This window comes from Megalops cyprinoides, chromosome 11 (genome assembly GCF_013368585.1).
Source record: "Megalops cyprinoides isolate fMegCyp1 chromosome 11, fMegCyp1.pri, whole genome shotgun sequence".
Classification (NCBI taxonomy): domain Eukaryota; kingdom Metazoa; phylum Chordata; class Actinopteri; order Elopiformes; family Megalopidae; genus Megalops; species Megalops cyprinoides.
Window position 1 is genome coordinate 1267121 of NC_050593.1, and position 23737 is coordinate 1290857.

General features: G+C 41.9%; 1 protein-coding gene across 2 annotated transcripts in view; it reads left to right on the top strand.

Moving 5' to 3' along the window:
* Positions 1 to 293: 293 nt before the first annotated feature.
* Positions 294 to 23737, top strand: part of LOC118785486 (neuronal membrane glycoprotein M6-b-like) — a 32839-nt gene continuing 9395 nt past the window's right edge. For both annotated transcript variants that reach the window (XM_036540165.1, XM_036540166.1), the window contains exons 1-6: positions 294 to 458; positions 13522 to 13708; positions 19482 to 19638; positions 20065 to 20233; positions 20535 to 20608; positions 20925 to 20990. In XM_036540165.1, the coding sequence (XP_036396058.1) occupies positions 398 to 458; positions 13522 to 13708; positions 19482 to 19638; positions 20065 to 20233; positions 20535 to 20608; positions 20925 to 20990 (714 nt within the window). In that variant the 5' untranslated portion in view covers positions 294 to 397. The remainder of the gene's footprint in view (positions 459 to 13521; positions 13709 to 19481; positions 19639 to 20064; positions 20234 to 20534; positions 20609 to 20924; positions 20991 to 23737) is intronic.

Below are 23737 nucleotides of genomic sequence, written 5' to 3' on the forward strand. Positions count from 1 at the left end.
ACAGCCCCGGCATTCTCACCACAAAGTGGAATCGCAAGTGATAAACTGCCGGGGCGTTAGCTGACAGAATGGTTTATGGACCACTAAGCTGAAGAAAATCTGATCTGACAAGACCTTTGCATCTCCAAAAGGGACTGTGATATGCAGTGAGGCTCCAAACTGTAGAACTCCAGAAGAGAGAGCAAGGGAGAGACCAGGAGGGAGGAGGAGAGAACGGGAGAGAGGGGGGGAGGGGGAAAAGGGGGGGGTGAGAGAGAGAGAGAGGGAGAAAGAGAGAGAGAGAGAAAGAGAAGGGAGACAACAGGCACAAGAGGGAGAGAGAAAGAGGGACAGAGAGAAGAATAGGACTGAGAGGAGAAAATTATTTGTTGAAAGAGAAGTGTTTTTCGAGCACTGAATGAAATCAGCCATGGAAACTACAGCAGATGAGAACCAACATCAGAGCCAGGACAAGAAAGGTACAGTATGCCCAGCAAAGGGCCAGTTTAATGCATTTGCATGCGCTGTTTACAGGGGGATTTAACCTACTTGCAGCTGCTTTGATCCACACCACAGGGTAGGCTGCTCTGTGCAGGGATTCCCTCAATTAGTCACATTAAAGCTCTGTGCAAAGAAACTGAAAATACCCTGATGGTACTGATGCAGGATTCCTCCTTTTATTAGAGTCACAGAGGTATTTATTCTCTTTGGTGGTATAATTACAATTACAAAGGCTATTCTTTGTGTATTAATGTGGCTACATTGATTCCTTGTCAAGTATTGTTTTAAATAAATTGCTGTCGATGTGATTTTGCTTGTTTTATGACATTTAAATGAGTGCTCAGACAAGCAACAATGTGTTATATGTTGTTATTTTCTGTAGTGGTTGCTTTCAGCAGCACTCATGCTGTTCATCTGTCTCCACATTGGAAGATTAATGTTGCATTTGTCATCACTGATACCAGAGGTATTACGGTACGGTAAGATGTTTATGGCACCTTCTCAGTGAAGGCATTTTTATCTGCCTGTATGCACTTAGGATGTCAGGCTGGAAGTCAGTGCTCAGTGGTATGTTTGTAGGTGTGTTACATGTTGATTGGGCTTAGGTATAGCACATTAGATGTCGGGGGAGGAAAATACTTTTTGGGGGAGCAGAAATCAACGCAAAGACAAGTGCATCTTCCTTCCTCAAATAGGCTACCAGAGTGGGATTAACCATTTCCATTGCATTTAGCAACTTAAAAACTAAGTAACCACTCTGCTCCAACTGTCTCTGATTTGACAGTTGCAGCATTAAAGTAATTTCTGATACAGATTAATATTATTTTGTTTTCTTTATCATTTTTGCCCTCTATACAACAGTGACACAATTTCTTACAGCATTGCTTGGATTATTTATTATGCTTATTCATGTTTTTTGCACAGAAATGGTGCTTTTAATAATTTTTTTCAATGTAGCTGACCATTGTGTTTCTGAGCACTATAGGAAAGTGTGGGCTTGGTTTGGAGTGATTCATGGTTGCAGAGTAGGGCCAAACATGGACCTTTCATTGTCTGGATCTGGATTTTTATTCAGCAGTGTCATCTTATATTGATCTGATAGTATATCATGTGTTGCACTAATATGAGTGAACCATTTTTGCTCTAAACACACCTTCTCAACACACCTCTACCCCTACAGGTCCACATCTCAACACACACACACGCACACACATCTAAACACACCTGCCTCTAAACACATCCATATCTCAACACACCCATGTCTTAGCACACCTACATCTCAAAACAACCACATCTTAAAATACCTACCTCTCAACATTCTCACATCTGTACATGCCCACATCTCTCTTTCTCTCTCTCTCTCTCTCTCTCTCTCTCTCACACACACACACACACACACACACACACACACACACACACATACATCTAAAAACACCTAGCTCTCACTACACTGATATCTCTCCACACCTACATTTCAACACACCCACATCTAAAAACACATACCTCTCAACATGCCAACATCTCTGCACATCCGCACCTTAATACACCCATCTCATCTCAACACACCTACATCTACATACACCTATTTCTCAGTATGCCTACATCTCTAAATGCCCACATCACCAATGCATTCACATCTCAGCACAGCCACAGACAGATATCAACCAAGCCCTTTTAATAATTTAGAGCTGAGGATGGAGGATTCCCATTGAATTTGACATGGTCAGTATTCATCATACAAGCTCCTCACATCTGAATGAAAGGCACTTTTCCCAGGGAGTGAGTGTTACTGTTGTGTCCTTAATCCTCTCTGTGTTTAGAAAGTAGGGGAAATTAGAGTGCATTTTATAAATAATGCTTTGGCTATGTGCCCCAGTGGAGGAAAAACAACAGCAATCACAGTTGAAATGAAGTAGAGAACATGGTTGAGTATTTACAGAGTATAGCTGGCAGCTGATATTAGCCATACAGAGCATTTGGGGTGGGAGGTCTCATGGTGAGAATGAGAGAACCACCCCCAGGTAGTCACATGTCCTCACACAGAGGGAAAATGGCACACTCTCCTCCAAACGCACAAGCAGGGAATATTACATAAGAGTTAAAGCAGAGATGCATCAGAAGGACAAGTCACAGAGGCAAACATGCTCAGTTGGGAGTTATTTATTCTTTTTTTAGAGGATGTACGACAGCTGACAGATTTTACCTGCAGGCCTTGAATTATGGGGGAGCACACTGCAGTAAGCAGTTTGCTGGAGAAGTCACACAATATAATGTTGTCTCGCCTTCAGAGAGAGGGAGAGGAAAATAATACTTAATAACAAAGACAGTGCTGCATCCCAGCATTGTTGTCTCACTCCTCAACCTTCTCGTATACACAATTAAACCAGTTTTAATAGTTTTTACAGGCAAAAGCCTCCCTGCTTGAATGTGAGAAATCATTTCTTTACCTTTCAGAGATCACTGTGAAATGCTCTCTGTGGGTATTGCTCGTGTCAAGATCTGACGAGATATTATGGATTTCAGGTGGTTTTTGAGTTCTTCCAAAACGTCCCAGGCAATGGCATGTGCTGAGCAGGTTCTATCCCTGTTCGGAGGATGAGGGTGTGATATTAGAGGCTTTGGGGGTGGCCGGGGGGGGGGGGGGGGGCTTCCTACACATGGATGGTCTGGAGTTTTTCACTAATCAGCAGAATGTGTGTACACATGTGTTAGGGGCTCTGCTGTGTAAATACACAGTGTTCCTGTAGTTTTTAAACTGTACACAGGTGTGAGCTCCCTGAAGTGTGTAAACTGTACACATGTGTGAGGGTTCCTGCTGTGAGAATACACAGGCACAGTATAAGAATCCATGCAGTGTGTGGTTTTTGGGTTTCTGTAGTATGTAAACTATACACAGGTGCGAGTGTGCACCATTGTCGTCTTCATGTGATGATTTCAGATGATGTTTCAACGTGTTGCCACACACACAATGAAAATCTGTAATGCTTCATAATAACACTGTATCACTAGCATTTGCATAGTGCACTTTGCATTGGATCTTTTGAAGTAATCCCTCATAATTCACAGCTCTTATTTTAATAATGAAGTGTTTTTATAGGGAGCATTTTCATGGATTTCAAAGCACTTTACTGTGAGGGGAGCAGGTGATGCACTTCAACCACCACCAATGTGTAAAGCCCCACCTGGGCAGTGCATAGTGGCCATTTTGAGTCAGAACACTCACCACACACTATCTGAGGTGGAGAGGAGGGATTAGGAAGGCAAAACCAACATTAATTTAAATTGTTCCTTCTCTTGTAGTTAATCATTTCCTAAATCACATTCACAAAACCATCTAGATGGCAGAACTCACCCTTTCATTTTGCCACGTTCATGCTGCATGCTACAAATTCACCTGTCCAGCTTTTACAGTCTCCTGCAACAAGTCAGTGATTTTTTTGGTTTCAGTATGAGCCCCCCAAAGCTTTTTCATGGGGCTGTACTGGACATTTTAAGCCATGTGTATCTCATAACATATGTAACGATTTGTTAAGATTTTGTGTTGTGATAGACAGTGTTCAGCATTGTTCCTCTCCAGCATGCAGAGAAAGGTGGTTCAAACCAGTAAGAGAGAAAGAGAGATGCCAAAATGCGTTTATGAGAGTTCATTTCTACAACCCCTGGCAAAATTTATGGAATCACCACACTTAGAAGATGTTCACCCAGCTTTTTTAAGTATAAAAATGCAAATTAGTCTGCAGTTACAAGAGAGTGCTTGCAGACCTTAACAAGCTGTTGAACTTGGCTAATTGAAAGGAAACATGGCCCCAACAAGAGAGTTGTCAATTGAAACCATGGGAAGGATTATAAACTCCTTCAAGAAGGAAATCCAACACGGAATGTGGCCAAAGATGTTGGTTGTTCCCAGTCAGCTGTGTCTAAAATTTGGTGCAAGTATAAACAAAATGGGAAGATTATAAAAGGAAAACATACAGGTAGACCACAGAAGGCATCAAAGCGTTGGGATAGAAAACTCAAAGCAATATGCCTTGAAAATAGAAAATGCACAACAAAACAAATGAAAAACAAATGGGCGGAAACAGGAGTGAATGTTTGTGACAGAACTGTAAGAAATCTACTGAATGACATGGGATTTACATACAGAAAAGGCAAACGAAAACCAGCACTAACGCCTAAACAGAAGAAAGCAAGGTTACAGTGGGTGAAAGACAAGCAATCCTGGAGTGTGGATGATTGGATGAAAGTGATATTCAGTGATGAATCACGAATCTGCATTGGCCAAGGAGATGATGCTGGAACTTTTGTCTGGTGCCGTCCTAATGAACAATGACTGCCTGATGAAAACAATCAAATTTTCCCCCTCATTTATGATATGGGGTTGCATGTCAGGTAAAGGACCAGGGGAGATGGCAATCATTACCTCAACAGTCAATGCACAGGTGTACATTGAAATATTGGACACTTTTTTCATTCCATCGATAGAAAATAGATTTGGTGATGATGAAGTCATTTTTCAGGATGATAATGCCACAGAGCAAAGAGTGTTAAATCTTTTTTTCAGGAAAGGCATATCAACTCAATGACATAGCCAGGAAACAGCCCGCATCTCAATCCGATTCAAAATTTATGGTGGAAATAAAAAAAATGATCCATGACATGGCTCCATCCTGCAAAGCCGATCTGTCAGCCGCTGTTCGAGAACGCTGGAACCAGTTTGATGGAGAATATTGTTTTTCATTAGTGAAGTCCATGCCCCAAAGAATTCACGCCGTCATAAAAGCCCGAGGAGGAGCAACAAAGTACTAATTGTGATTTTTTTTTGTTGATGATTCCATAATTTTTTTTTTTAACATTGGGTGATTCCATGTTTTTTTCCTCTACTTGATTTGGAAAAATATATGCCATTAATTAAAATACTTTAATTTAATTTGTTTGAGGTATGTTACACGAAGCCAGAATGTTCAGCTATTCAACAAAAATTGTTTTGTGCCATATCTGTGATTTGTTTATTTGCTGCAAAGTAAAAAAGCTGGGTGAACATCTTCTAAGTGTGGTGATTCCACAATTTTTGCCAGGGGTTGTAATGACAACAAATTCATTTCTAATTAGCCAGTTTTATTGATTTGTACAAATTTTTAAATCATAGTTATTATCAGTGGACACCTTTATAAAAGTGAGAGACAACACATACATTTATAAAACTGCAGGTGAATTATCCATTATTGTGAGGGGTGAGTAGATGGCCAGAATAAGAGAAAGCCAGGCTTGGCAGTGTGAGTCCACAGTGATGAGAAGTACTTTGTTCATATCAACAATACAGTGTCCCCATCAGTACAGTGAGGTATCTGGTGTTCTGAGTAGTCTAGAAAGGAGACTGCCCCCTACTAACCTAACAGCACCAAGTACAGGGGTAGCCTGGTTTTCCTAGGATACCTCTTATCCAACAAGTAACCAACTGCAGCCTCTCAGAACTGTAACTCTTATTCGTTATCTACAGTGCATGCTATTGTTCTGACTGTGGTTTTGAGAACTGAATTTATTTAGACTTTATCTAGATGTATTAAAACACTGTAGGTACAAAGTGATTTAGGTGTGAGAAAAGTTCTATAAGAATAAAATGCATTTTTTCATTGTAGAATGTCAAATTATGATGTTACTCTCTCTGTGTGGGGGAGGGACACATCCTTCCATTTCTCCTAATAACCCTCCACCTCTCCTAATATCCCTCCATCTCTAATATGCCTCTGTCTCTCCCAGTATTACTCCACCTTTCCTAATATCCCCGTACCTCTCCTAAAATCCAGCTCTCATGATATCCCTTCCCCTTTCTTGCCTCCTTCTATTGCTTCTTCACTGGGAAGGAGGGCTGCTACATAAGTGCATCTTAATCATTGCCTTGTCCGCTACAGAGCACCTAATCTCAGGGATTATGTCAGAGTGTAACAGAACTTTAACATTCATATTCACATTGATGTCATTTTGGTAAGGTCTGAAAGGAGCTAACAGTAATGTGACTGATGGACCCTGCTCTGCCCAGGCAGTACACAGCAGTGTAAAACAAAAAAGCAGGCTACGTGACTGCTTTAGGGTCAATGACCAAATAGCACTATTTTACACTGAGTTGCTGATCACTGAGGATTGTTAACCAAATTAATTACATTGCAGCAAGATCCAGAGACTATCTGATATTCGAAGCATGCATATATTTTAACAATTTATCTATTTTTTGTATGGTAAGATACCTTCTTGCTCTGAGTTGAAAATATAATAAATAAGTAAACCAGCAGAAAGCCACAAAGGTGCAAATCTATCCACCCTGTCTCTCTCTCTCTCTCTCTCTCTCTCTCTCTCTCTCTCTTTCTCTCTCTCTCTCTCTCTCTCTCTCTCAATCTAATATCAATCAATAAATAAGTCTACTTTTATTTGGAATGGTGCCCTTTACAGTCAAATGTAAAGGGTGCTTTACAGCGTAAACAAAACAAAACTGCATGGGGAATCAATGCATGACCCGCAGAGCAGGAAAGTGTATTTTGCCTTATTTGTGCAGAAGAACAGATCTGAGTCAACCTCTTTCAGACTGTAGAGTGAGCACAGCCCATTCTCTCCTGGCAGCCAGGCTTGCTCGAGTTGCTCCCTTCTGACTCCCTCTCTCACTTACTCGTTCTCTTTCTGGTTGTCCCTCTTTTTATCTTTCTCTCTGTCTCTCTACATCTCTACCCCCTCTGTTTCTACTTCTCTCTGTCTGTGACCCTCCCTCTTTTTCTGTTTCTTTTGTTCTTGTCTTTACCAATTGAAACAGGGAGGGGTCAGAACCAGCTTGTCAGGGAGACTTGAGAGCATGTGAAAGTCATCAAAAAGTAGTTAGTGTGATTTTCATTTAGACCAATTTAGTTTAGTCAGATTTAGCTTTCAGCCTCCATCTTGTGTGTGCATGCATGGGTGTGTGTATGTATTTGTGAGTGTATGTTGTGAGTGCATTTATGTGTATGTGTGTATGCATTGTGTGTGCATTTATGTGTGTGTGTGTGTCTGTGTCTGTGTCTCTGTCTCTGTGCCTGAGTGTGTCCGTGGGGCTAACATTAGTCTGTGGGAAGCATATAGGAGAGATCGGTATGCAGCAGAGCTCCAGATCTGTCTCATTAACATCACGCACTGTATCATACCTAAGTGGTCACATGTAAATGTGTTTGCCTGAAACTGAGGGACAGGTTGACACAGCGTGCATTGTTTGCATCTCAGGCCAGCGCTGTGCAACTTGCCTAGTCCCTGGACCCTCTCCACTGCATGCTGGTGCCCAATCTGGGTACTATACTCCATTCATAAAGAACCTCCTTTCCTCTTAGACTCTCCTTTCATTCACAGTCCCTGCTGGTATAGTTTTGGGAGTACAGGCGCTGATGACCTTATTTTGCATGCATATCCTCACTCCTTCAATCCCCTCACCATAGAACACCCTCATTCAGATTATTGCTGAGTGTTTTGCATGTGTTAATATTTAGATAGTGATAGGCTATGGCTGGGCAAGCGATCAGGGAAACTAATGCGGGGACGAGACAGGTAAACACTGAAACGAACTAGCAACGAGACAGAGACAAGCAGGGATATAAATAGCTGGGGTAATGAGGAGATGGGATGCAGGTGAGCAGGCAGGCAGGTGACGGTGATGAGGAAATCAGGTGGGCGGGGACCAGGCTGGGAGCGGGGCGGGGGCTGGAACGCAAGGAAAACAAGAGCACATGGACAAGGAGAAACAAAAACACCATGGCTTAGGGGGGCGGAGCCCTGACACTTTCACATGTTAACACATTTAGTTACTAACTCATTCACATATTGACACTCACTGACATATTCACATATGAACACAACTACTCATTGATGTATTACCAGCTGCACTTCTCTGTTGCATATGAAATAGTGAAATAATAATAATAAAAACACAGGTCATACAGTAGATTTCTGTGCTGCTCTGAAGGTCTTTTCTGTACAATTTCATGTCATTCACAGACAAGACACCAGGAGGCAAATGTTTACTGATCCTTACAGTAACTTTTTTTTATTTTGTTGTAATATACTCTAATCTCATTATAGAGGGGCAATGTCTCAGAAATAAATGACAGGAAACTAAGTAAGGGACACAGAAAGTAAATAAGGCAAAATATCTGAGTTTGTGTATGTGTAGGCTATTTTTAATATTTTTACACTTTATACTGAGAAAATCTGAGTGATAGCTGTTTAAACATTGCAATTACCAGTTTCTTATACTTAATGAAATATGTTCTGAAGTGCTCATGTAGGTATGCCTTTTTCATTATTCATTTGCTTGGCAAATTTTGCTCAGGACCAAAGGGAATCTTTCATGTTATCCTCAGCAGAGTGTGAAGGGAATTTTCTGAATATGCATGCAGCATTAAATGCCTTAAAGACAGGATGGGGGAAAGGAGTGCTGAGTACATAGACCATTTTGACCCTTTGGCTGCTCCATTCCAACCAACTCCTGTTTCTGTCTCAGGGACTCCCCTGAGCCACATATGTGAAAGAGGGAGGAACAGTGCAGCCAGCCATGTATAGACACACTGAGCTGATTAACGCGCTGACATGGAAACTGGAATTCAGCAGTGCTGATACAAAAATGGTTTCATCCCTCAGTGCCGCACAAAGGATAGGGATGAACTTTCTGACACCAGAACTATTGAAGTGTTGGGATGTTGTACATCTGTTTTAATTTCCTTTGTGCTGGCAGAAAAGGAACACAGACAAAAAGACCTATCATGATCCTTACTGTTTGTTGGTGGTTTAAATTTGCCTGAGCATTTAGCTTTTTTGCAATGATTTATGTGAAGGGAATGTATTGGATCATTGCCAGAATACACTGGAGTCTCATTTTAGAGTTGTGTGAAATAACAATACTTTACCACAACGGTTTACTGTCTGTTGCATACTGTTCCTGGCACAAGTGTCATTCCTGTGCTCTTTTCAGTCATGGCAGTATGTAGAACTTAGTGAATGTAACTGAATGTGAGTAGTTTGTGAATTTGCTTGAATGTTAACACAGTGCACTTTACTTATAAGAATCACATCCATCCAGGAAGATCTGACTCCTGTAAGCAGCTAATTGTTAAAAGAGAAATAATAAATATTATAATAGATATAATGGATGTAATTGTATTAAATATTCCATTTGGTGGTGTGTGGGCTACAGATGTGTTTTTCTGGTTTATATTTTTTGTCTATTTGATATTCTATTTGTTCTTCATAATGCTTGTGACACCTAGAATTTTAGACAGTGTGGATTATGCAATATCTGCATCACAGTTGCATCTCTTTGGTAAGACTCATCTCCACTGTAAGTCTAATATAACAGTGATTATAATTGTCATTACGCTTTACATGTGCGAGCCCTAAATAATGAATGATATGACTCTTATAAACAGATTGTGTAATTTGTAGTATTTGATGTATTTTAACAGTAATGATGTAAAAATGATTCTGTCCTAGTGTTTGTGATCACTGCATGCATTCAATTCTTATATCAGTATTCCATTAAATAGAGTCCACTATCAGTACTATCAGTAATTGTTTTAAATAGAGTGCACTGTTAGTAGTTACTTATGTTTTACATGTTTGTGTCTTATTGCCGTGGCCCTGAATATTCTAGTCTCTTCTCTTGAGTAAGACATTTGGTGCAGTGGATGAACCCAAAGTGACACGATTCCTTTTCATGAGTCTGTGGCTGAGGGGACATGTTATTGGCTGAGACGCCCTGGTCTGAGAGATATGAAAAGACAAGTGCAGTGAAGTGATGTATCTTAATAGAAGGAAAGGGAATCTTTCTCTTCCTCTCTCTCTCTCAATGTAACATATATGTTTGGTTTGTGTTCCTTAAAAAATAAGGACGGAGTTATGGTTTATGATAACAAAGCTATTGCTGATACCCTAAATAGTTACTTTGTGGAGAGTTTCACTAGTGAAGTGTTTTCACATATGCCCTCAGGTACGTTCAATTCTGAGAGTCTTATGGAGGAAATTGAATTAAATGATGCAAAAGTACTAGATAAACTCCAAAAACTTAAAACAAATAAGGCAGCAGGCCCCGATGGAATATATCCAAGAGTTCTCAGGGAACTAGCGGAAGTGGTTTACAGGCCTTGGACGGTTATTTTTAAATAATCTCTCAGAAATGGAGAAATACCAGATGACTGGAAACATGGCAGTGTAGTACCTATCTACAAGAAAGGTGACCGGACTGATCCAGGAAATTATAGGCCTGTCAGTTTAACTTGTATCACATGTAAATTACTGGAATCCATCATTAGGGATAATTTGGAAACATACCTTGAACAAAATGGTATCTTAAATGATAGCCAGCATGGTTTTTGCAGAGGGAGGTCATGCTTAACAAACCTCCCAGACTTTTTTGAGGAAGCTACAGTGTGTTTAGACTCAAAACAAGCTTTTGATATTATCTATTTGGATTTTCAAAAGCATTTGACAAAGTACCACATGAGAGGCTCACAGTGAAAATGAAATCTGCAGGGATTACAGGAGCTATCACTGAGTGGGTTCGAAGTTGGTTATCTAATAGAAAGCAGACTGTAACTGTGGGAGGTATTGTATCAGAGCAGGGTTCTGTACAAAGTGGAGTCCCGCAGGGATCGGTGTTGGGGCCTTTGCTATTCCTCATATACATAAATGATCTTGATACAGAGGTTAGTAGTAAAATAGTAAATTTTTCAGATGATACAAAACTAGGGGGTCTAGCCAACAGTATAGAATCAACTAAGATAATACAGGAAGACCTAAACAGCATCCAAAAGTGGGCAGATACCTGGCAGATGACATTCAATTTAACTAAATGTAAAGTCTTGCATGTGGGAAATAAGAACCTTAGACAAGACTACTTCATGGGGGGAAAAAACTAGAATGTGCTCAATTTGAAAAAGACTTGGGAGTAATAGTTGACCCAAGCTTAACAGGATCTAGGCAGTGTGCTGTAGCAGTGAAAAGGGCCAACAGGATGTTGGGATATATAGCCAAAAGTATTCATTATAAATCTAAAGAGGTTATATTGACATTATACAATGCTTTAGTCAGACCTCACTTGGAATATTGTGTGCCGATAAAAACGTAAGAAGTTAATTATCGGCATCAGCAGATATGAAAATTTCTGCCGATGTGCCTGGCCGATAAGGTGATGCGTTAACTGTGCGCACACGATGACACTAAGTATTTATTATGAGCACCAGCAACAAGCTTCAACATGCCAGCTGTATGGAAGTATTTTGAAGTATCTGAAACAGATAACAAAATTGCTATGTGCAATGGTTGTAAAGCACCAGTGATGTGACGAGGGGTAAAATATATAGCTAAGTTTCTCACTCCGGGGTGCTGCTAAGCTTTTCTTTGCTTCTGAAGGGACGTGAGGCCATTTTTAAATAATGCGGCTTTGTAAGGAGAGAATGCGATTTGAAATGAAACAAGACAGCCCGCGATCACCAAGCTCATGCTTTGGGACTCGAACGGAGGTCCTAATGGTTTCGACCAACCCCTAGCTAAGTTTCTCACCCTGGGAGGATGCTAGCTGTATGCTGCTAAGCTTTTCTCTGCTTCTGGAGGGGGCGTGTGAAAAATTTTAAATAACGTGGCTCTGGAAGCAGAGGCAGCAATGGGAAGTAAAACAAGACAACCCACGATCACCTAGTTTCTCCAATCCAATATCGTGCATCCCGTGTCCAGTGCTAACTGGCCTGTGGAAGACATTAAATGACACTGTGGGCGACAGTGGCTCAGGAGATAGCGCAGTCGACTGGGGATTGGAAGGTCCCTAGTTCGAATCTGGCTCATCCTGGCAGAGTGTCGAAGTGTCCTTGAGCAAGACACTGAACCCCCAACAGCTCCCAGTGGCCAGTTGGTAAGCCTGTTGGTAAGCCTCTGCCACTGGTAGGTAGATGTGAGGCATATAACTGTAAAGCGCTTTGAGTACTCAAATGAGTAGAAAAGCGCTATATAAATGCAGTCCATTTACTGATGATATATTTATATATTCCAATTTGTCACATTTTAAATACATTACATTGAAAAATTGTGTAAAGAACCAGTTGTCTGTCCCTGATGAATTTCATTTGACTGTAATTATCAAGTGTGAGCAACTACTGGGGATGGTTGCCATGGAAACACTCATGTGAGCCAAGCAACTGGTGGCACTTTCTTTATGAGGCAGCATCAGTGTGTTATTAAAAAAAGAAACATACAGCACATACATAGATGATTTTTTGTATGCTAACGCTAAAGGTCGAGCCAAACTCCTCCAGCTACTCTGCACAGTCTGTCGGATCTTGGGGATGATTATGGCTTGCACAATGAGGTCTTCCATTCTTCCATTCTTTTAAAATCCCACTCAAATTAATTCTTTGGTGCATTGCATGTGTAACGGGTGGTATCTTGTGTTGTGTTTAATTTGATGTTACGTGGGTCAGTGAGTGAGCGAGTTTCAAACCAAGGTTCTCACTGCTCGCTGCCAACCCCTTACAGCCAGCGTTGTTGCCAGTTGAGCTAAATGCAAATTGCCCCTAGCCTGTCGGCAACAGCGCTACTTAACCAGGTCTCGGGGGAGTGAAGTAGCCGCTGCAACCGCTCGACTACCTGCTACCTGCTACCTAAGGCTTTACGCAGGACTCACACAAGCTAATCACTTCAGCTCTGCTACACATGCTGCTTCCAATCATCCAAAGTCTTTATTTAAACTCTCCCTCACATGTTGTTGAAAGGAACGTAACCAGAGGTATAGAGATAAATGTGCTGTGAGGGTTTGGAGTAGGCAGACTCTCTGGCTATGTGGCAAAGGATTATAACAGGTGGAGATGCCTCTGTATTACAGGTTCAGAGCATATGTAGATGTTGCTCTGGCACAGGTTCAGTTGGTTCAGACACATGGCACATGATCTGGAACAGGTTTAGAGCACATGGAGATTTCTGTTTCTGTCACTGTGGGGCCAATGGCCAACTCCACTCCCTCTCTCTTTCCCCTCTTGTGTGTGCATGCAGGTTGCTTCGAGTGCTGCATCAAATGTTTGGGTGGGGTGCCCTATGCCTCGCTAGTGGCCACCATCCTCTGCTTTTCGGGTGTGGCCCTCTTCTGTGGGTGTGGTCATGTGGCACTGACCGGCACAGTCATCATGTTAGAGAACCACTTCTCCAAAGTCAGCAGCGACCATGCAGTACTAACTGACGTGTAAGTAACAGCCTCCCTCATTTGCTCAATAAATAATAATCTTATTCCTAGTGACTATGATGTATGGTAGTGTGTGTACTTGCCTTCCCTTAGTTTCTAGTAGTAGTAGGCAAAGACAAAGCAACTGGAGTGAATGGCTTTCCTCAGTTCTTAGGCTTAAAGTGTAGCTTGCTGTTTGATTCTGACAACTAACAATCTCATTACTAGTCTTAGAAAATATCAGAATTGTCAGATTCATTTGTTAGAATGAAAACGGTAAGGTTATCAGTTTCAGGTTTGCAGGTATAATTGAATAGGGCTCACCTTAAGTTACCTTAATGAATTAGGACGGACACTTCCTTAGAACCCTTTTTGCTCCCAAGCACTATTCTTTAAAACCGTTGCTTTCTCAGACGCTGCACCACTGCTGTTACTGTTACCTTTCAGCGTATTGTCTAATTTAGGGCTGCCCCCTAATAATCGACAAAACGTTAATCGATGAGAAGAGTCTCAGTCGACCGAGTTTTCATTGGTCGGTTAATCGCAGAAAAAAGCCCTCAAACTCCATTTGGAGCTGCGCCTTGTCGTTAAAAAGTTATTAGACTATGCCGGGTAGGAAATCATCCAAAGTGTGAGATCATTTCGAGCGTGTAAAGGATGACCCCAAGAAGGAGATTGCAAAGCAGATGCAAACTCTGCAAAGATTCGCCTATTATTCGTCGACCTCAAACATGATTTATCATCTGAAACATGTAGGGGAGAGCCGGTACGAAAGTAACACAGGATGAAAGTAACATGGATGAAAGTAACTCGGCGATTTTCTCCGAGCCCATACAAGTCTGATATGCCTGACCTGGTCAGCATGTACATCATGCAACACTTACCAGAGCCCCGAAAATCTCATGGATACATCATACTTTCACGAAGTTATACCCGAGAAGCGGTTTTCGATCATGGAAAGTAAATTCACTCAAGCGGTAATTTTTTTTTTTTTTTTGAATGACAAGTTGTGTCTATTGTTTCATGTGTCATAGTCATGATCATTTGACAGATTAATTAGTATTTTAACACGTCCTGAAGTCTGCCATGTCAGAGTTTCTCAGTTTAGAAGCAAGTCAGGTTTAACTGTCAGGAGTCGTTGTCAGGATGATTGTAACAGTTGTTTCTTTCGTCCCTCTACAATAACAACTATACTTATTATATTATTATACCGAAGTTGTTCCATTTGTACAAAATAGCACCTGGTATTGATAGAACACACATGTGAGTTGTTGATCATAAGGAAAATTAGTTTCTGTCTGTAACGTTATCTTTTAAAATGACGTTTTTCTGAAAAGTGTTACTTTCGTCCTGGCTCTCCCCTAAGTAGCCTAATGTTATTATCCATTTCTCACATAACTTATTTTCATGCAATGTAACGCGCTGTAACGTTACATCGTTCATTATGTTTTCATTAGCGTTATGAAGCTTCTCATAGTTTTCAGTTAGCATTTGCTATATTTTTTCCAAAGCTAAAATTAGCTAGAATTTAGTGTTCTAATTGCACCGGTTTTAGCATAAGCACTAAATGGCTAATCACACCGGTGTGACCGTATGCACGAAAGGGTTATTCCATTATGCTAAATAATTAATGGCCTAATTAACATTAAGGAATTGCAAAGTTAAGGCTATATGAAGCTAAATAAATATATTGTCATATGCGCTATTAGGCTTATCCAAGTGTTTGTGGAGACTGGGGAAGCTAAATTACCTCGCTTACTGCATGTTTAACTTAATGTTCTGTTTCATGTTTATTTATCATTTGCTTTATAAGTTATTGTGTTGGTGTTACAAGTTCATAAATTGTATTATGTTATACTGTGTTGAAATAAATTAACAAAATGTTCAGTCTCCTTGCTGGTTGTTCCGACACATTCAGAATCCCCGTGGAGAGCCCTGAGGCAGTGTTCTGCATTCTGCATTTTCTGAGTGTTTATCAGAACTTTATTTGCCAAATACAAATGTACAAGGAATTTCTCTTATATCAATAAATACAATAGAATACAATACCATTAAAGAAACTGTGCAATGCTTTTGGTTATATACATTTGTGCAATAACTTTACAGTTTTACAGTTCCATTGTGGGATCTGTGGGATGGACAAATAAAGTGCAAGTGTGCAACTGGACGGAGGGCGGATATGGGAAGGGTCCTTATTTGAGAGGATTACGGCCTGGGGAAAGAAGCTGTTCAGGTGATGTGTAGTCCTAGTCTTTAAGGATCTCACTCTTACTCTGCGTTTAGAGGGTAGCCACTGGAAGAGAGAGTGGCCAGGATGTTAGGGATCTGCCATGATTTTCCCCACCCTCTTCCTCATCCTGGACGAGTACAGGTCTGTGGGGGGGGGGGGGAGCTGACGGCCAGTAATCTTCTCTGCACATCGCACAATGCACTGTAGTTTCCGCTTAGAGTGCGAAGATCCAAACCAGACAGAAATGATCACTGATTCAATAATGGCTGTCTAGAATTGGACCAGTAGCTCTTGTGACAGCTTGTATTTTTTGAGCTGTCGCAGGAAGTACATACGCTGTTGTGCATTCTTGACTATTGTGATTGTGCTCCCTTCCCATTTGAGATCCTGTTGGATGATGGAGCCGACTTCACTCTGCTGACCATGGTCTGAAATGTAGTTACCTACCTTGACGTACTGTTTTCTATTGGTTCGGAAGTCCTGGATCCAGGAGAGGGCATGTGAAGCTGTTTTAGTTTTTCCAGTAGTAGGTCAGGGATTACAGTTTTGAAGGCAGAGTTAAAGTCTACAAAAAGGATGCGAGCATAAGTGTGAGGGCTGTCTAGGTGCTGCAGTATATGGTGCAGAGCCAAATTGATGGTATCATCGACACACCTGTTAGCTCTATATGCAAACTGCAGGGGGTCCTGGAGGGCATCGGTCATGGTTTTGAGGTAGTGCAGGATGAGTCTCTCAAAGCACTTCACGACAACAGAAGTTAAGGCAACCGGCCTGTAGTCATTCGGACAGGAGATCTTCTTGTTTCTTGAGAATACAGCTGAGTTGATGGCTGGTGATAGTGATTGGAGCCGGGGAGGTGGGGGTTGTAGGTGTAGGGAGGTTAAGGTCAGAAGGGGGTAGGGGAGGAGGTGGGGGCAAACAGAGTGTCTTAGAGTGAGTGTGGCTAGGTTGGGGGGGGGGGGGGGGGGGGTGAAAGTCCTTTGTTTTTAAAATCTGGAGTAGAAGGTGTTAAACTTGTAGGACAGCCAGTCACAACCAATGAGGGAAGTGGTGGCTGTTGAAGGCAGATGCATGCGTTTGCGTCTTTGGAAGTAGTGATGTTAAAATCTCAATCAAATATCTCAAATCTGACTCCATTTTATGCCAACCTACGTTTTAGTTCCCCAATTCCCAATTCTACTTAGCATCCCAGGAATTGTTAGTTCGCTTTGGCTTGTAGGTGATCCGGCTACATAGTCCACGACGTAGGATACCGTACCAGCACATTTAATATGACTCGCTGCCGTGTTATACTCTAAATCATAGAATATACGTTAGGCAGCCCACCTAGGGACTGCAGACTCGTCAGAATAGTGCAATACTTAAGACTGACTATGAGCGTAAGTATCAGTGGGTTTCGGGCGGTATGGCAAGAACGGAAAAACCTCGAATCCTGCTACGTGCGTCGTTAGAAATGGCCAAATGAGACATCACAAACAAAGGTTAAGGCTAATATTTTTATTAATCCAAATTGTCCCAATTAAAAGTATCCCAATCAGGTAGAAGTTCCAGAATTACAGTATGGCAGAGTGCAGATGATATACACAGCCTACCTATGCGGAGTCACATGGCTATACGCTTGGTGCGCAGGAGTCCGTGCTAACGGTGCTCCCCGAGTGCAGAAATCTTTCCATTTATATACTTAAGGGGTTGGTCAGCACATGAGGTGGGGTCATGGACAGAGCCCCAATAGGTTTTGTCCTTATCTGGCTATTGATTGGTGCCGGTGTTTATTCTTCTCCCGTTATTTGGGGCATGTGCATTGGTGTTCATTCTTTCAGCTTGCTGAGTGGATTTTCAGACTAAGGGTTAGGAGACCCTCTACTGTTATAGAACTATCACCCCTTTGCTACTCGCATTGTATGGATCAAAATGAGACCAAACAAGACATGTGTACCTTGAACCAAACAGAATATACAGAAATAATAGTTGATAGTTGCAGGTTGGGATTTCACCACTGGTCAGGAGGAAGGGTCCCTGAGGAATTTGGGATCATCAAGATCCCGTGCCCTCTGACTCTCTCTACCCCCTGGTGACCCATCCTGTCGTACAGTTCCTTGGTGTGGAGGAGCGGGGACACATTTCTCAGCCAGGTGGATTGCCATTTATGGCTCAAGAATGCTTACTTGAGCAACAGTCCCTTATTTCAGTGTGCCACAGTCCGTATGCTGTCAGGCATCTCCCATTCCCACCTTACAAACTAGTTTGGGAGTGAAGGGTCTGCCGTAGTGTCGATGGGTTTAGGTTTGTAGTTTGTGATATTCTGAAGTCCTCTCCAGATGGAAGAGCAGTCATTAGTGGAGAAGTGGTTTTTCAGTTTGTCCTTATATCTGCACTTGGAAATTTTGACTGCTTTATTCAGTGCATACTTGGCCCTCTTGTATGCGTTCCGGTCACCACTCCTATAGGCGTCTTCCCTGGTAGAGCGTAATTTCCCCAGCTCAAAAGAGAACCAAGGTTTGCTGTTATACTTATACACAGTCTTTGTTGGGATGCAGGGCTCCTCACAAAAACTGATGTAAGAGGTAACTGCCTCAGCATAGTCATCCAAGCTGTCGTTGGTGGTTCTGAAAACATCCCAGTCTGTGGAGTCCAAGCAGTCCCGCAGATCCTTTATGGCCTCAGAGGACCATATTTTCACCGCTTTCACCTCAGGCTTGGCAGTTTTAAGCTTTTGTCTGTATGAAGGGATGAGGTGAATAAGGGAACGGTCAGAGTTCCCCAGTGGGGCACAGATTGCCTTGTATGGATCCTTGATGGTGCTATAACAATGATCCAAGATTTTGCCCTCTCTGGTGGGACATTTTATCAGCTGTGTGTATTTAGGGAGTTCAAAGCTCAGGTTGGTGTGCTTGAAATCTCCCATAATGATGGCTGGAGAGTCAGGGTGTTTTCCTTCAACCTGTGCAATCTGGTCTGTTGTGCTGAGTGGGCATTTGCCTGAGGTGGAATGTACGCCCCAACCAGTATTACAGAGGCAAATTCCCCTGGGGAGTAGAATGGCTTGCAGTTGACGATAAAACTTTCCAGCTCAGGAGAGCATATTTTGCCCAAAATAGACACACCGCTGTACCAGCATTGGTTAAAATAAAAACATAGTCCTCTGCCTCTGGCACAGTGCGGGATCACAATCTGTTCTGAACATTGAAAAACCAGGCAGATCTACCGAAGCGTCGGGAATGTTTTCATGTAACCACATTTCAGTGAAGCAGAGTGCAGATGTAGTAGAAAAGTCCTTTATCGTGCTTACCAGCATTTGCAGTTCGTCGGATTTGTTGTGTAGAGAGTGAACATTTGACAGAAATAGTGCCGGTCAAAAGCTGCGTCTGCAAAGCCGTGAAAGAGAACCACTGCGTCTTCCCCGTGCTCGCCGCTTTGTCGTAACTTTGTTCCAGAATGAGGATTGGTAATCACCCAGAGAATTCTTTTGTAGAATTTCTTCTGGTATGCTCAGAAATTCTGGAATGGCTCCTTGATTCCAGAATAACGTCTTGATTCCAGAATATGTGCGCGGTTTTTGTGCAGAATACAGCTGATGCAGTATGTGATCTATGGAATCGCTTCCTTCTTCTTCCTGTATGGTATCATCCTGCTGGCTGAGGGCTTCTACACCACCAGCGCTGTCAAGGAGCTGCACCACGAGTTCAAGACCACCATCTGCGGCCGCTGCATCAGTGGGATGGTACAAAATGCCCACACACATAGGGGCACACTGGTCTCTCTCAGTCATACCTGCACACATGCACACACACAAATACACACCCATCTCACACACACATGGGCACATATACCCACCTCTTTCACTCACACCCACGTGTCTCTTTTCCTTACACACATAAACATCCTCACATTAATGTCCCTGAGGTGCAGAGCATGTTAGTCATTGCAGATTTTCCGTACTATGTCCAGTACAGTAAATGCTACATTATATTTACTGAATATATGATAATAATAATGGTAAAGATTTATGATGGTTAAACTGACAATGATGATGATGAAATTTATGATGATGATGGATGATGATGACATTCATTACAATTGTTGGTGATGATGATGCTGACAATGGTGATGTCAATAGTAGTGATGAGGTCTGTCTTCATGTGGTCAGTTTTTGTTCCTGACTTATATCCTGGGCGTAGCTTGGCTGGGCGTGTTCGGTTTTTCTGCTGTTCCTGTCTTCCTCTTCTACAACATGTGGTCCACATGCGCTGCTATGAAGTCACCCATGGCCAATGTCACCTCTGTAGACTCCATCTGTGTGGACGTCCGTCAGTATGGTGAGAAGTGTCCAATATTTACCTTTCTTTCTTATGTTCTCTCTCTCTCTCTCTCTAAACATTAAAGAACTCAGCATACTTGCCTTAACTTGTGAACCTTAAGCCCAGTCCTATGCCTAAGTGTTTTGGAGTCTTTGTACGTTTGTTGTCTAAATGAAAGTAAACAATAGTAATATTTAAAATAGTAATATTTAAATAGTTAATTTATTCAAATTCATATTTAAGGCAGTAATATTTAACACTTTTTGAGGTAATTAAAGCTAGGAGCACTGAATCATACTGTTTTTTTCCTTTTCTGTAGGTATTATTCCCTGGAATGCCACACCGGGGAAAGCATGTGGGTCTACACTGGGAGATATCTGTAACACTAGTGAGGTGAGACCTAACAGCTGTACTGACCACAGATGTACAGATAGATAAATCTGTTAAACTGAACACAGCAACAGTGGTAGATACAGGATATTACCATCACATTTATACTCACAGTGAAGCAAAAGAGATATTTCAACACTTCTAAACATGGTTTTAAAATTGTAGTTGTGTAGTACTGACCTGTTCCAAGCTATGTTCTGTATATACATGATGTCTTCTGTATAATGTGGTTTTAAAAGTCCTCTGAAAGATGTACAGAGTGATACAGAGGACTCTTGCTTTTGTGGCATCAGCTGAAGAGGCTCTCTTTCTTTTCCAGTTCTACCTGTCATACCACCTGTTCATAGTGGCATGTGCGGGGGCTGGTGCCACTGTTATTGCACTGGTGAGCCTTCATTTTTCATCTATAACTGAGCCATGCCTGTGTGGTGTATGTCCATGGTGTGATACCCTGTCCACCCAGTGCTCTTTCCCCCTTCCAGAAACCCTTCCCCATACATTTATGTATACATTACTATAAGGACGATCACAGAAACATCTCCTAATTTTCAGTTTCATTCATTGCAAAGCATCTGCTCAAAAAACACAGGCCCTGCCCTGTGTGATATACTGTTCAAGGTATGAAAATTATAAATAATTTCACAAAATGCCATAAAGTTAAAGTAACATACTATATTGAGATTGCTAGTAACATATTTCCCCAAAGAGAAAAGTGATATCTTTCTTTAGTGAAAAGCACACATATACAGTGGATTCAGAAAGTATTCAGACCCCTTCACTTTTTCACATTTGCTTTGCTGAAATTGTTTACATTCATTTTCCCCTTATCAATCTATACTTAATACCCCATAATGACAAAGTGAAAACAGGATTTTAGAATTTTTTGCTAATTAATTAAAAATAAAAAACTGAAATATCACATTGACATAAGTATTCAGACCCTTTGCCATGACACTTGAAATTTAGCTCAGGTGCATCCCATTTCTCTTGATCATCTTTGAGATGTATCTACACTTTGATTGGAGTCTGTGGTAGATTCCATTGATTGGACATAATTTGGAAAGGCACACACCTGTCTATATAAAGTCTATCAGCTGACAATGCATATCAGAGCAAAAACCAAGCCATGAGGTTGAAGGAAGTGCCTGCAGATCTCAGAGACGGGATTGTGTCGAGGCACAAATTTGGGGAAGGCTACAAAAAAATTTCTGCCGCATTGAAGGTTCCCAAGAGCACAGTGGCCTTCATAATTCTTAAATGGAAGAGGTTTGGAACAACTAGGACTTCCTAGAGCAGTCAGGGGCAGAAGGGCCGACGGTCACTCTAGGTGAGCTCCAGAGATCCTGTGGGGAGATGGAAGAAACTTCCAGAAGGACAACCGCAACACTCCACCAATCTGGGCTTTATGGCAGAGTGGCCAGACAGAAGCCTCTCTTCAATAAAAGATACATGAAAGCCCACTTGGAGTTTGAAAAAAAGCACCTAAAGGACTCTCAGACTGTGAGAAACAAGATTGACTGGTCTGATGAAACCAAGATTGAACTGTTTGGCCTCAGTTCTAAGCGTCATGTCCGGAGGAAACCAGGCAGTGCTCATCACCTGCGCAATACCATCCCAACGGTGAAGCATTGGTGGTGGCAGCATCATGCTATGGGGGTGTTTTTCAGTGGTAGGGACTGGGAGACTGGACAAGGTTGAGGGAAAGCTGAATGAAAACCTGGTAGGGACGGTAGGGACGTTGAAGCATATGGCTGCCTAAGAAATCTCTCCCGGGTCAGTCAGAGTTTGTTCCGCAATTTAAATACTGAGTAATCATCAAAATTTATCTTTGCTAACAATGGTAGGGGAAAAACAAAAACGGCAAGGGAAAGCAGCCTGGGAGAATGGAGAAGAGTGAGAAAATAGGGACTGAGGGGGTCATGGTTGAGGAACACGGAGAGTGTAATGGCAGATGCAGCCAAAACACAGAGTTAGCAGCGGTGGTTATGGAAGGTAGCATTGCTGCTATCCATGCAGACATTAAGGCGATGAGCTCGGAGATGAAGTCACAACTGAACAATTTTCAAGATACACTCAGAGATGACTTGAAGAAGGAATGACCTGATATAAGAGGAAATCCAACAGAAGCAAGGCAAAGTGCCAACTGATCTTAAAAATACAACCGATAGAGTGGTTGAGGCTGAGGAGTGAATAGCCGAAATCGAAGAATGGAGTGGGGACATAAAAGAGGCACTTTGTCAGTCACTAGAAGCCCAGGAAAACATACAAATGAAACTGACGGATTTAGAAGCACGGTTGAGGCGTAACAATATCCACATTTACGGCATTCCAGATGGATCCAAGGGAAACAATATGCAGCAATTTATCTACAATTTTATCAGAAGGGAGTTGGAATCCCTTGCCGAAGTTGAACTTGGAATACAGTGATGCCATAAAGTGCTCAACCCCAAACCACCCAAAGAGGCGCAGCCCAGGTCAGTGGTAGTATACTTCCAAGAATTCAAAACTAAGGAACTGGTGTTGCACTCTGCTTGGAAGAAGAAAGCGATCCACCACAGCGGCAGAGGGATCTATTTTGATCATGACTACACTGCAGAAATGCTAGCAAAAAGGAAGGCATGTGCAAAGATTAGGAGGATGCTTCGGGAAAAAGGAATAAGATTCCAAACACCACCGCCAGCCAAGCTACAAGCTACAGTGGGACGATAACCTACAGGAACGCAGCAGAGGATTTGAAGAAGAAAAGGTTTTCGATCAACCGGGAAAAGGCTGCAGAGTCCGGGATTGGGGAGAAAATACAGAGGCTTGCCTGGCAGCGATCAGTGAATGGAGCCCATCAGCAAACTCGACAAGAACGGATTAAGGAGAGGTTGCGAGGTTTCCATCCACCATAATAGAAGTAATGCGAACATTTTATAGGCTACTGCAAGGACAAGGAACTGGGTAAGCAAGATATCAGACTGGTTAAGGATATTTCTTAATGACTTTTGTACTGAGTGATAGAACTCTACACCCATGTGTGCGGGAGTAAAAAATTATATCTGCTGCTTGTTAATCATTGACAAGCCTACCTCCTCCCTAATAAGACTATTCATTTTATTTGATTGAATATTAGGCCTGCCCCCGGACCAA